Genomic DNA, 14,355 nt, shown 5'->3' with positions numbered 1-14,355 from the left:
GTCCTTTCTTTGTCTACTAATAACTGGGCTTCATCCTTTACTTACAGAGTTCAAGCCTTGGCACCTTTTCCCCTTTGTCTCTGAGCTGTCAGTGGTCAGCAAGTCACTCATGTTTTAAGTCCTTTCTCCTTTTCTGACAAGGTTCCAAATGGTTCTGCTCCCTCCTGCACTTTCACCTGCCCTTGTGCTTACATTGGGCCACATAGATAATCTGCAGGGATCTCTTTGCCATAGGTCCTTGACTACAATACCATTTGCAAGTCCCTGTGCTATGCAGTGGTACCTGTAAGAGATTAGGGTGTAAATGTCTTTGGGAACCATTATTCTGCACATCACAATCTTCATTTGAAAAGGACAGAGAGGGGCTGGATAATGGCTCAGTGATTGAGTGTTTGCCTGAACAAGACAGAGATACACCAATACAATAATAATTCCTGGGTGATAAGCTTTCTCTTACAGGCTTATTGCAAAGGTATTTGTTGTTGTTGATTTGAGTTTTGCTTTGTTTTACAATACATACATGAATACTCCCAACTTATAATAAGACAATGCTAAAAGAAAGATGGTCAAATTTGTAGATAGATGCTTGCTGCAATCCTGGGCAAGTCATTCCCCATATGACCCTCAGCCTTCTCATGTTTCTAATGGTGATAAGGATTTCCTCCTGTTAAAATTATGGGATGAATTAAAAGAGAAAGGGGAAGCCTATGGAAGACCTCACAGGAAGGGTTAGTGCTCCAAACTGAGCATGATGACAAACAGCTGCAAGCCCATCACTGAGCAGTAAAGGATTGTGAGTTCAAGGCAAACCTGGGCTGCATAATGACTTCTAGACCAGCCTGAGATCTGTAAAGAGACCCTGACCAAAAGAAGAAAAAGAGATGATATTACTACTCCTTCCCCCCTGAAAGTGATACATTAGAGACTTGGAGTATCATCCCAAGTCTGCTCTCTCTTATATAATAATAGCTGCTGCTTGTATTTGAAAAGTTTCAGGAATAACTTCTTTTTCATTTTCCGAATACATAGTCTCTACTCTAAGGAGTCAACTGTCTCAGAGAGTCAGAGCTACCATGAAAACTAGCCTGGCTGGGCTGGACACTTTGTCATCTCCCTCACTCTCTAGAGTGGCCAGGCTAGCTTCCTTTATTTAATTGCTATACATCATTTAATTTTACATTCTCTATAAGGACTCTTCACCTCTATTGTTCTGTGGCTGAAATTATTCAGGAGTTAAAATTAGTTCATGTATATATTCACTGAACCCAGCACCGGGTAGTAGTCACTAAATGTTAACTTGTAACTATTATCATTGCCTTGTTAGCAATGGTAATAACTGTAGTCTGGAATTACGGTAGCCATTATTCTTGAGCAATAGTGGCTCATTCCTCCTGCCCTCTTCTTTTTATGCAATTAAGACTTATCTTGGTACAACAATCAGAAACAATCAGACAACCAATCCAAAATTTGCAAAGGAATTTAATAGACATTTCTACAAAGACGAAGTATAAATGGCCAATAAACACATGGGAAGATGTTCACTTTCACAGTCACTGGGGAAATATAAATTAAATCAATTGGGATGACCATTTAAAACAGAAAATATTAAGTGTCAGTGACAATTCAGAGAAATGATATAGTTAAGCACTGCTGGTGGGCATCTAAAATCATGCAACCAATGGGGAAAAGCTTTAATAGTCTCTTTCAAACCATAAACAGGAAACTGGGGAGATAGTTCAGTGGTTAAAGCATTTGCCACACAAGCATGAGGATTGGAGTTTAAAACCCCAGCATTTATTGAAAATGTTGGGTGGGTGTGGCATTCTACCTATAATCCCAGCACTTAGGAGGCAGAAACAGAGGATCTCCTGGAGTTAGATTAACCAAATAAACAAGACTTGGGTTAAGTGAAAGACCCTGCCTTGGTAAATATAGTGTACCCTCACACACACATGTACCTGCACATACATGTGAACATGAATGCACGTATTTATGAGCACCATAGACATGTATATGTAAAAACCCATGGAAACATGTTCCAGAAATTATATTTGGGGCATATAATCAAAAGTAAGAATAACAAGAACTCAGAGAAATATCTCTACATATTTGCAGCAGTATCATTCACAATAAACAAAAGGTAGAGGCAACCCAAATGTCCATTGCTAAACAAAATATACATATACAAAGTATATGTGAGCATGCAATATTAGCTTTAAATAGGAAGGAAATCCTATAACACGCCATAACATTACTGAACCTTGATTCTATAAAAATAAGCCAGTCACTGGAAGACAAATATGATTTGCTTATATAAAGCATGAAGATTTCAGAGATAGAAATGAGAGTGTTAGTTGACAAAGACTCAGGGAGGGAGAGGGGCACTGAGTGTTCAGTATATACAGTTTCCATCTGGGAAGGTGGAAAGGTTCTAGAGATGGAAGGCAAGGATGGATGCACAATAGTGTGGATGTAATTAATGTCATTGAACTGTACTCTTAAAAGTTAAAATTTTTAAAAATGTTAAAATAGTTGTTTTAAGTTATATATATTTTACTAGTGTTTTTTTTAATCTGTTCTGCTTTCTTCCCCTAGGGAGCTTCCACCCTGAGACAGTATGGCCCCAACCCCAGAATTGAGCAAAGATGTAAAACTGAAAGAGGTATCAGGGATCCTCCTGCAGGCTGCAACTGCGGATAGCTGGAGCAAGATCCAGACTTTTGAGGCCAAGCCAGATGACCTCCTCATCTGTACCTACCCTAAATCAGGTGACTAGAAAGGGAGACAGGGACAATCTGGCCTCTGCCATGCACTATCAGTGGGCAGCTGTGAGCTGTGCCTTTGCTATTCTACACTCCCCAGAGATCCAACGTCCTCCTGTCTTGGCTAATGGGATCCTGGCCAAAGAGAAGATTAAAGCCAACACCACCAGGCTCCACATCCCTTATTCAGGACACTTCAGCAAACATTAACAGGTTTATAACTCTCATTTCCTCTTCCCTCAGGGACAACATGGATTCAGGAAATTGTGGACATGATTGAACAGAATGGGGATGTGGAGAAGTGCCAGAGAGCCATCATTCAACACCGCCACCCCTTCATTGAGTGGGCACGGCCTCCTCAGCCCTCAGGTGAGAGCCCCAGACTTCTTTGGTCTACCTTTTGCCTTTCCTGTATCTGCCCTTACTCTCTCCCTCTTGTCTCTTCATCTCATTTACTACCCCACTCCCAAAAAATTTAAATCACCAAGGAAGAAGGATGTATGTGAAGGTCCAATTCTGTTAATTTTCTTCTTCTCCCTCCCTCTGGTCATGTTTAACTCTAGAACACAGAGAAGGTGCAAAATTTTATTCATCAACAATTCACACCTTTTTCTCTCCATACCTGACAACAGTCTGGGGTTTCCAGTCCAGAACAGTGCCTGATACACACACACACACACACACACACACACACACAAATGCAATTGGAGCTGATTATTTCTGTTCAGTAGAAAAGCCTTTTCCAGATAATATTTAACCCAGAAATTTCTCTTCACATGAAAAAAGGAAGAAAGGGAGGAGAAGGGGAGTAAAAGAAAATGGTGATGATTAAATGAAGAAGGAAAAAAGACAAGGGGGGAAAGGAAGAAGGAATATAAAGAATAGGAAGAAAAGGAGGAGAAAAAGAAGACAAAGAAGGTCAAGAAGCAGCTTCTCAAAAAGACAACACTGCAGAGTGCTGTATGGTAGAAACAGGAATGCTAGAAACTGGTGCTGTGAAAAGGAAGTCAGTGCCACTCTAGTGGTGAAGTGTAGTGCTCTTGGAGCAATCACTGTCAGGATCTGCTGCATCCTTCCAAATGCCTGGACAAGATGTTCCTGATTAGATGTGCATAGGTCCATATGGACAAGAGTGTCTTCAAGTCAGGATGCTCTTACTGCTCATCTGGTTCATCTAGCTCTAGAAATTTCTGGCTGTTCAGGTGGCCCCATGCTTTGCAATCTAAAGCCTGGTCCTCCTCTGCTATGAACTCTGTAGGGTGCTGACCACACCAACTGCACATTGAGTTTCTGTGTGCACTCGGTATCTTCCATTTTGTTAGTGTCTTTTCTGACCCTTGGGCAACAGGATGGAGTGATTAAAGGCATCCAGAGTTTAAATCCTCACAGCATCATTCATCTTATAACCTTTGCCAAGTTACTTAACCTCTTTGTTTCCTCAGCCACAAAAAGACAATAGAAAAATGCCTACCTCAGTGCATTGTTGGAAGGATTAAAACAGGACCTGGCACACAGAAGAAACTGTTACATGTTATTACTTGCCACCTCTTCAAGCTAAGTCTCTTCTCCCCAAGATGACAAGTGTCTCTTTACCATCTATTCTTGCTTCTGTTGCCTCACCTCTGACAATTTAGGTTTCAGAGCCAAAAAATTTCTTTTTTCTTTTCTTTTGTTTGTTTATTTGTTTTTTGTTTTGTTTTGTTTTTTTACATGGGGGCTGGGGAGCCAAACTTAAGTACTCAGGCTTGAATGGCAAGCACTTTAATCCACTAAACCAAGCCATCTCCACAGCCCCTGACATGAGAATTCTAATAAGATGTTCATCACAGAGAGGTACACACTGTCAATTGCTAAAGCAACAAAAACCAGAAGAGAGCTTCTCTCAGGTCAGCTCCAGCAGCTGTGGAATTTGGAGAATGCATAGTGGCCAGTTTCCCAGACTGGGACTTCCTCACAAAGGCACAGATGGCTGTTGTGAACCAAGGTGCCTGTGTCCTAAGAGTAACAACTTGTCACATACAAATGGATTCTGGGTGGAGACTCAGCTGTACAGAGATTTTTTTCTCAGGCAGATGGTCCCTCTCACAGAGATGAGGACCCCCAGGAGGAGGTGATTGCAGTAACAGAGTATGCAGGTGAGGTGACAGTACAGACCATCCTCAGAGGGCTGTGGGCAACTTCACAATAAATTAGCTTGTCAGTCTCCCTCCCAAGCTCCACTCACCTCCAACCAACTCTAGCTACAAAGCTGCTTCACAACAAGAAATCAAGTCTGTGACCCGATGAGAATGGGCTTGGAAAGACTTACAGCCTACTCTTCACTCTGGACACTTAAGGAGATCCCCTTATGTTCTTTTGAGCCTGATTATGCATCTAAAGGACATTTATGATGACTCAGTGTGAGCTGCAAATGTTTTCATAATGTCCAGGCTACCATACAGCCAGCAGTTGAGATTCCTGGAGAGACTGTGGAAGATTATATGGTACCACCAAGGTGCAGAGATGAACTCAGGATTGGAGGACACACACATGCAGGGGCCTCAAGCAACAGGATTCATGTGAACAAAGGATAACAGTAGGAACAGGAGAGGAGGTGGGAGCTGAGGAAAGAGATTAGAAGCAGGACAGGTTTGTAGAACTTGTTAAAGAATATAGGCTTAAAAGACCTTCATATATGGCTTTTAAATTTTCCTTTGTAGTATTAAAATGATTTCTTACTTAAAAAGCATGGGGGAGATGGAGAGATGATTCAGCAAGTAAAGACACTTGCTTGCAAAGTCTGGTGGCAGAGGTTTGATTCCCCAGTATGCATGTAAAGCCACATGCACAAAGTGGCACAGTATCTGGAGTTCGTTTGCAATGGCAGGTTGCCTGTTGTACCTATCCCCACCCCACCCCTACCTCTTTCTCTCAGTCTCTTTCAAATAAATAAATAAATAAAATTTTAGAATAATAAATAAAACTATGGGATTATTTTATCTGCCCACTTACTAGGCATATGTTCAAAAGAGCTAGAGAAGAAACTCAAGCAGATATTTTACACAATATCCATAGCAGCATTATTACTATATAGTTAAGGAGCGTACATAACCCAGGTGTTCATTAGTAGATGACTGGACAAATAAAATGTGGTATGTACATATAGTAGAATATTATTCAGCCTTAAAAGAGGAAGAACTTCTGGCATGCAACATGACATAAGTAACATGAAAACAAAGGTAAATAAAAAAGGAAAGAAAATGTGATTCCCTTTATATGAATGCTTAGAGTAATCATAGAGACAGATAGTAGGCTCAGAGAATAATTGTGGAGTTGGTAAAATGGGTATAGTTTCAAGGAAGATGCAAAATTTCAGGAGATGGACAGTGGTAATGTTTATCATACCTACTACTTTCTCATTGCTAGGACAAAATACCCCTCCAGGAGCAGCTTAAGGAGGGAAGGGCTTTTTTTCGGTTTGCAATTTTGAGAGGAAGTGTTCATCATAGTGGAGAAAGCATGGTAGGAGCAAATAACCAGTGTCACATCTTCATATCTGCATGGAAAACGTAGAAAGCACAGGACTGGAGAGATGGCTTAGTGGTGAAAGCACTTGCCAGTGAAGCCTAAAGACCCAGATTCAATTCTCCAGGTCCTATATAAGCCAGATAAATCTGGAGTTTGTTTGCAGTGGCTGGAGGCCCTAGTGCACCTATTTTCCCTCTCTTTCTCTCTCTCTATCTGTCTCTAATAAATAATTTTTTAAATCTTTTAAAAAAAAGAAGTTAAAAGTACAAAATTACCAAGGGCTGAACTATAATACTTCAAGGCCCACCCCCAGCAACATACTTCCTCCATCAAGTCTCCCCACCTCCTAAAGGTTTCCACAAACTTTCCAAAAAGCACCATCAACTGGAGACCATGTATTCAAACCATGAGTCTATGGGGGACATTCCACCATTAAACCTTCACATTCCTGGACCACATAGACTCTGGGCCATTTCATGATACAAAATGCATTCAGTCCAATTTTAAAGATCCCCATAATTGGTTACACCATAACAGTCTTGCTGCTATTGTACCAGTGGGCAAGTCTTACTTGCACAATTGGTAGCATTACACCTAGAGTCTACAGCTAAAGCTAAGTAAGACTGTTTATAACAGTTCTCTCCTAGCAATCTGAATGACACTTCCAGCACTATGAGTCACCCAATAAAATTGCTCACTCAGGCTCAGGTGGATCTTTTTGCAGGCAAGCTCTCTATCAGGAGGGCTGCCCCTGGGCTGGATGGCTCCGGCTGCAGGTCTATACTGGCTGGCAGCTAGCTACTCAGCAGAATTGGAGGAGAGGGATGTTACTGTCAGCCTGGTATGTAGTTACCTATCTATCTATCCAGGACTTGACACTGGTAGTTTGGCTGGGTATAGGAGCCACCCTGGAATCTCTGTCTATGTACCTTTGTTCCTCTATTCTCTCAAACATGGCTGGTACCCTGTCATCTTCTACTGCGTTTTAGTAATGTAGACATTTATTCTTCAATTACTTTAAAGGTGTGGAAAAAGCCAACGCAATGCCAGCTCCACGAATTCTGAGGACCCACCTTCCTACTCAGCTGCTGCCACCATCTTTCTGGGAAAAGAACTGTAAGGTATATCAGCAGTACTTGCCCTAGGGGAAGAGGTAGGAAGCTCACCCCGAGCCAGGCTTCCAAAAGCCTGCTCAGAATATCCTCCTTAACATCTTTGTTCCTCTGTCACTGAGTGCTGACATCTTATCAGTAATAGGGACAAATGTAAACTTACACACTCAGCAGGAAGCTCCCCTGGACGGATTCAAACAAGTTGTGAAGACATAAGCCAGACTCAGTTTTTTGGATGTAACAAAAACTATAAGACAGTGAGCATTTAGTTTTCAGCAGAGTTGGCTGTGCCAGGAGGTGAGCAGGAACATAGGCTCATGAAATACAGCAAAAGGAAAAGAGTGAGCAAAAAAAAAAAACCTAAAGATTGTTCAAAATAGTAAATTAATGACCAGGTAGAGGCACCCTTTAGAACAGTACGTACTTGGCCTCAGTAACCTCTGGACTTGTTTTGCTTATTCTGGAACTTTGTCACCCATATCTAGTCGGTTTCTCCCACACAGAGAGCACTGAACCATGCTAGGAATGTACAAGGACAGAATGGCCCTGCAGTAAGTAGAGACAAGGGTCCAGGATGAACTACATGGTGAGAGAGATACTGTTTTCAGAAGTGGGAATAAAAGAAAAGAAGTATAAAAAAATTTGCTGATACCAGGTGTGGTGGTACACATCTTTAATCCCAGCACTTGGGGGGGAGAGGTAGGGGGATTCCCATGAGTTTGAGGCCACCCTGAGACTACATATTGAATTCTGGACTAGCAAAAGACCCTACCTCAAAAAACCAAGCAAAAAAATGCTAGATAAGTAATGGTAATTTGTATTTGTTTCCAAGATTATTCAATCACTTCAGCTTTAATGCCTACAAATGGATAGGGTCAAAGCTGGGGCACAAGCATCATGAAGAGTGAGAAATGAAAGCTGGGATGCCAAGAGGTGGCATCCTCCCTGGGGATGTGGAAGAGGCAAAGGAAACCCCAGACAAGCTCCCCAGTATACACTCCAGCCTCCTCTACTTCTACTTGCACTGTACAAGAAACTGCAAGCTGGGCTGGAGAGATGGCTTAGCGGTTAAGCGCTTGCCTGTGAAGCCTAAGGACCCCAGTTCGAGGCTTGGTTCCCCAGGTCCCACGTTAGCCAGATGCACAAGGGGGCGCACACGTCTGGAGTTCGTTTGCAGAGGCTGGAAGCCCTGGCGTGCCCATTCTCTCTCTCTATCTATCTGTCTTTCTCTCTGTGTCTGTCGCTATCAAATTAAAAAAAAAGAAAGAAAGAAAGAAAGAAAGAAAGAAAGAAAGAAAGAAAGAAGCTGCAAGCTGACCAGTCAGCATATGGTGGCCCTCCCACTACCACAGTCTCCAGCACACATGGCAGAAACATGCACAGATCTTCTCTCGAGGGACACAAACTCAGCATAGGCCCCAGAACCTCCACTTGACCCTACATTACAAAATACACAAAGGAAGTGACTATTATGAGAGTCTAGAAAAATACTAGCTCTGAAAAACTTCAGACAACAGAGTTATCATGTACAGAAATAATAAAAGTTGTACAAACAGTAAAAGGTTGTATTGCAGTCAGGTTTGCATTACTGACAGAAGAGACCAGACCAAGAGCAACTTGTGGGGAAAAGGGGGTTATTTTGGCTTACCAACTTTAGGGAAATCTCCATGATGACAGGTGGAAACAATGGCATGAACAGAGGGTAGACATCACCTCCTGGCCAACACCAGATAGATTAAAGCAACACAAGGTGTGCAAAACACTAGCAAGAAAAAGCTGCCTATAATACCCAAAAGCCCACCCAGAGCAATGCACTTCTTCCAGGAGGCTTTAATTCCAAAATTGCCATCAGCTGGGGACTTAGCACTTAGAGCACTTAAGTTTATGAGGGACACCTAAATCAAACCACCACATTCTGCTCCTAACCCCCATAAACATGATATAAAATACAATTTAACCCATCTTTAAAAGTCCCCATAGTTTTTATCAATCCCAATGATGATCAAACATCCTTGTAGTCCAAGATCTTTTAACTGAGCCAGAATAAAGAAAAAAAAACCATAATAGCACAGAATAAACATTCACACTGAAAAAGATATCATTGGGTATAGTAAAGAAATATTCAACCAATACAAGATTTAAACAGGGGAAACATCAAACTCTGAAGCTCTTGGCCAACAACTCTAACCAGTGACAGGTCTCTACAGTTCCAATTCTGCCCCTCCAACTAGGCTACTCACAGTCCCATCATCCAGTTTCAGTGGCTCTCCTTGACAGCCATCCCATAGTCATGGCATTTCCACTGGGTCTCCACGGCAACCCATGGTTCATCCTCATGACTCCATCAGGTCTCCATGCAGGTATTCCAACAAGCCTGCTTCGCAATGCCCATGACTATTTCCAAAATACAAGACTGTGTTGCAAAGTCAATAACCCTCTCTTTCCTACATTTCTTATACTCCATAATACCAGGTGGTGTGCCAGATTGTTAATCCAGAGGAGGGGGGGGGAAATAAAGCAGATATGACACTCCTTCAGCATTCAGGCCCTTTTGAAGACTCTGCATTCTTTCTGTTGTCCCAGTGCAATTCAGCTGGCACAGTCTCAGTGGTTGTAAGCTCTCATAAAATTACAGCTGAGACTTCCAATTAAAATGGCAGCATAGGTACCGCACCAAAGCAGCCTAGGGGGGAAAAGCCAAAAAAAAAAAAAAAAAATCAACAAAACACACACTTTTACTAAAAAGTGAGGTGTGTGGGAAATTGAAATGGCAGTGGAGAAGTAGGAGAGATCCAGAGCATCCAGAGCCCACACAGGCCGGCAGAAGCACCTCCAGCAGGTCCGCAGACTGCGGCAGTGGTGGCACACTAGCCAGATGCAAGGCTCGACTTGAGCAGCAGGAAAAGCCAGGTGAGGGGAGTATCCACTCACACCGAGGCTCTCCGCAAACTCAAGAAATATGAAAGGAGAATAGCAGTAAACAATGGGGGACCAGATCACAAGGTAAAAGTACAAGTGGAACAGCTAGAGAACTAGAGCAGCATTGGAAGCCTCCCCTCCCCCACTGCCAGTCCCAAGCTCCAGCGAACAGAGCAGCGGTTCAGGGACCTGGCCACACCTAGTTGAAGCAACAGCAGGACCCAAGCGGGAGCAGAGGTAACTGGGATTACACCAGGGAAGGGTCTCACCTGGTCACAAGCCGGCATGGAACCCTCAACAGACCAAAAACCTTAACCTCATTGTTTTCAGGATTAAGGGTGTGGGTGGGGCACAACACACCTTAAGGGACAGTTAGAGGATCTGGTTGTCATAATACCTACTCTTAGATAAATATTCTGTGTTGTTTTTCATTGAAAGTATACATTGTTTAGTTAAATTTTAGAAACTATCTGTATTTGGTTCCACTCTTCCTACTTGAATACTGTCACAGCAGGCAAACCCAACACCTAGGGTCACTTTTGTAGATACTCTGAGAGTCTTGAGAGCCACACCTAGAGCTTTAAGCTCCTTCCCTAAAGTTATATAACATCAAATTGACTGATACATCTAATAATACCCAGCTAGCTAGAAAATCCAATCATTAAATAATGCAGGATGCAAAAATTATATACATTATAACACAAGAAACACCAAAAATCACGACATTATAAATCCACCAAAAAGAATTAATACATCAGAAATGACCTCCAATGAGAACAAGTTAGAAGAAATGCCTGAGAAAGATTTCAAAAGAATGATTGTAAATATGTTCAAAGAAGTCAAAGAAAAAAATCAAAGGAATGAAAGAGGAAATCAAAGTATTCAAAGAAAACACATGACAACAATTTAATGAAATAAAGAGGTCAATACTAGAAAAGAAAGAAATAAGGAAACAGAAATAATGAAGATAAACCAGTCAGAATTACAAGCAATGAAGAACACAGTTAATGAAATAAAAAACTCTGTAGAAAATCTCACCAGTAGAATGGATGAAGAAGAGGACAGAATATCTAAGCTAGAAGACAAGGTGGCACAGTCCAACAAAGAGAAAGACAAACTTATAGAAAAGTATGAGTGGGAATTTCAAGATATTCAGGACACTATGAAAAGATCAAATATAAGAATTCAGGGCATAGTAGAAGGAGAAGAATTCCACTCCAAAGGCATAGTAGGCGTTTTCAACAAAATCATAGAAGAAAATTTCCCCCAAATTGGGAAAGAGGTGCCAATGCAGATACAGGAAGCCTTTAGAACCTCAGCCAGACAAAACCTGCAAAGAACCTCTCCTCGCCATATTATAATCAAATTTCCAAACACACAAACCAAAGAAAAAATATTGAAAGCAGTTAGAGAGAAAAATCAAGTTACCTACAAAGGCAAGCCCATCAGGATTACAGCAGATTACTCAACACAAACTTTAAAAGCCAGAAGGGCTTGGAGTGATATATTCCAAGTTCTGAAAGATAACAACTGTCAACCAAGGTTACTTTATCCTGAAAAGCTATCCATTCAAATAGATGGAGAAATAAGGACATTCCATGACAAAAGCAAGCTAAAGGAGTATTTGAAGACAAAACCAGCTCTATAGAAAATACTTGAAAGAATCCTCCATGCTGAAGAAAAAGGAAAGCACACATATAAGGAACCAGGAAAAAACAAATACTCAAATACTAGTTAACACAAGAGAGCAAAGGTAAAATCAGAAGAACTACAAAAAAATGAATACACCTTTCAATATTATCTCTTAATATCAATGGCCTCAATGCCCCAACCAAAAGGCATAGGTTTGCAGACTGTGTTAAAAAAGCAGGATCCACCGAGCATGGTGGCGCATGCCTTTAATCCCAGCACTCGGGAGGCAAAGGTAGGAGGATTGCCATGAGTTCAAGACCACCTTGAGACTCCATAGTGAATTCCAGATCAGCCTGGGCTGGAGTAAGACCCTACCTTGAAAAACAAAAAAAAAAAAAAAGCAGGATCCTTCAACTTGTTGCCTCCAAGAAACCCACCTTTCTACAAAGGATGGACACTATCATAGGGTGAAAGGTTGGAAAACAGTGTTTCAAGCAAAAGGACCTAAAAAACAAGCAGGGGTTGCTATCCTAATATCTGACAAGGTAGACTTCAGTCCAACATTAGTTAAGAAAGATAAGGGAGGCCACTTTATATTGATTAAAGGCACCCTCCAACAGGAGGACATTACAATCCTAAGCATATATGCACCTAACATGGGGACCCACAAATTCATCAAACAACTGCTATTAGAACTAAGGTCACAGATAACACCAAACATAGTGGTAGTGGGGGACTTCAACACCCCACTATCATCAATTGACAGGTCATCCTGGGAAAAAATAAACAGAGAGGCATCTGGACTAAATGAGGTCATAGAATGAATAGACCTAACAGAAACATACAGGACATTTCATCCAAATGCTGCAGAATATACATTCTTTTCAGCTACACATGGAACATTCTCTAAAATAGACCATATACTAGGACACAAAGCAAATCTTAACAAATACAGGAAAATTTAAATAATTCCCTACATTCTATCTGACCATAATGGAATCAAACTACAAATTAATAGCCAGAAAGGCTATAGAGCATACTCAAAATCATGGAAATTAAACAACACACTATTAAATGATGAATGGGTAAATGAAGAAATCAAGAAGAAAATCAAAAAATTTATAGAGTCAAACCATAATGAGAACACAACATACCAAAATCTCTAGGACACAATGAAAGCAGTCCTAAGAGGTAAATATATAGCTCTAAGTGCCTATATAAAGAAATTAGAAAGGTCTCAAGTAAATGACCTAATGCTTCACCTTAAAGCCTTGGAAAAAGAAGAACAAGGCAAACCAAAAATAAGTATATGGGAAGAAATAATAAACATTAGGGCAGAAATTAATGATATAGAAACCAATAAAACAATCCAAAGAATCAATGAAACAAAGCTAGTTCTTTGAAAAGATAAACAAGATTGATAAACCCTTAGCAAATCTGACTAAAAAAAAAGAGAGAAGAGAGACACAAATTAATAAAATTAGAGATGAAAAAGTTAACATCACAACAGATGCCAAAGAATTTCAAAAACTCATAGAGAAATACTATAAAAAAGTATGAAAATCTGAAAGAAATGGATGATTTCCTTGATTTATATGACCTACCTAAATTAAATCAAGATGAGATTAATCACTTAAATAGAGCTATATCAAGCATGGAGATCCAAGAAGTTATCAAAAATCTCCCAACTAAAAAAGTCCAAGCCCAGATGGATTCACTGCTGAATTTTACCAGACCTTCAGGGAAGAACTAACACCATTGCTTCTTAAGCTTTTCCATAAACTAGGAAAAGAAGGAATCCTACCAACTTCCTTCTATGAAGCCAGCATCACCCTGATACCAAAAGCAGGCAAAGACAGAACAAAAAAAGAAAATTGCAGACCAATCTCCCTCATGAACATAGATGCAAAAATTCTCAACAAAATATTGGCAAACAGAATACCAGAATATATCAGAAAGATCATTCACCCTGACCAAGTAGGCTTTATCCCAGAGATGCAGGGTTGGTTCAATATATGCAAATCGATAAATGTAATACATTATATAAATGGTTTGAAGGGCAAAAAAATCACATGATCATCTAATTAGACACAGAGAAAATGTTTAACAAAATCCAACATCCCTTCATGATAAAAGTCCTACAGAGACTGGGAATAAAAGGAACATATCTCAATATAGTAAAAGCTATTTACGACAAGCCTACAGGGCAACATATTACTAAATGGGGAAAAACGGGAAGCTTTTCCACTAAAATCAGGAACAAGACAAGGGTGTCCACTGTCCCCACTTTTATTTAATATAGTACTGGAAGTCTTAGCCATAGCAATAAGGCAAGAGATGCACATAAAAGGGATACAAATTGGAAAAGAAGAGATCAAGTTATCACTATTTGCAGATGACATCATTCTATACCTAAAGGACCC

At 40.6% G+C, this 14,355-nt stretch overlaps 1 protein-coding gene across 2 annotated transcripts in view; it reads left to right on the top strand.

The window, feature by feature from the left end:
* Positions 1–14,355, top strand: part of LOC101597951 (sulfotransferase 1C2) — a 36,439-nt gene that overhangs the window by 5,564 nt on the left and 16,520 nt on the right. For both annotated transcript variants that reach the window (XM_045147816.1, XM_004651799.2), the window contains 3 exons: positions 2,596–2,768; positions 3,006–3,131; positions 7,293–7,390. In XM_045147816.1, coding sequence (XP_045003751.1) covers positions 2,618–2,768; positions 3,006–3,131; positions 7,293–7,390 — 375 coding nt within the window. In that variant the 5' untranslated portion in view covers positions 2,596–2,617. The remainder of the gene's footprint in view (positions 1–2,595; positions 2,769–3,005; positions 3,132–7,292; positions 7,391–14,355) is intronic.

Source organism: Jaculus jaculus, chromosome 4 (genome assembly GCF_020740685.1).
Source record: "Jaculus jaculus isolate mJacJac1 chromosome 4, mJacJac1.mat.Y.cur, whole genome shotgun sequence".
In the NCBI taxonomy this organism is placed as follows: Eukaryota; Metazoa; Chordata; class Mammalia; order Rodentia; family Dipodidae; genus Jaculus; species Jaculus jaculus.
Note: the sequence above shows the minus strand (reverse complement) of the source record. Positions and strands in the feature narration are given on the sequence as shown.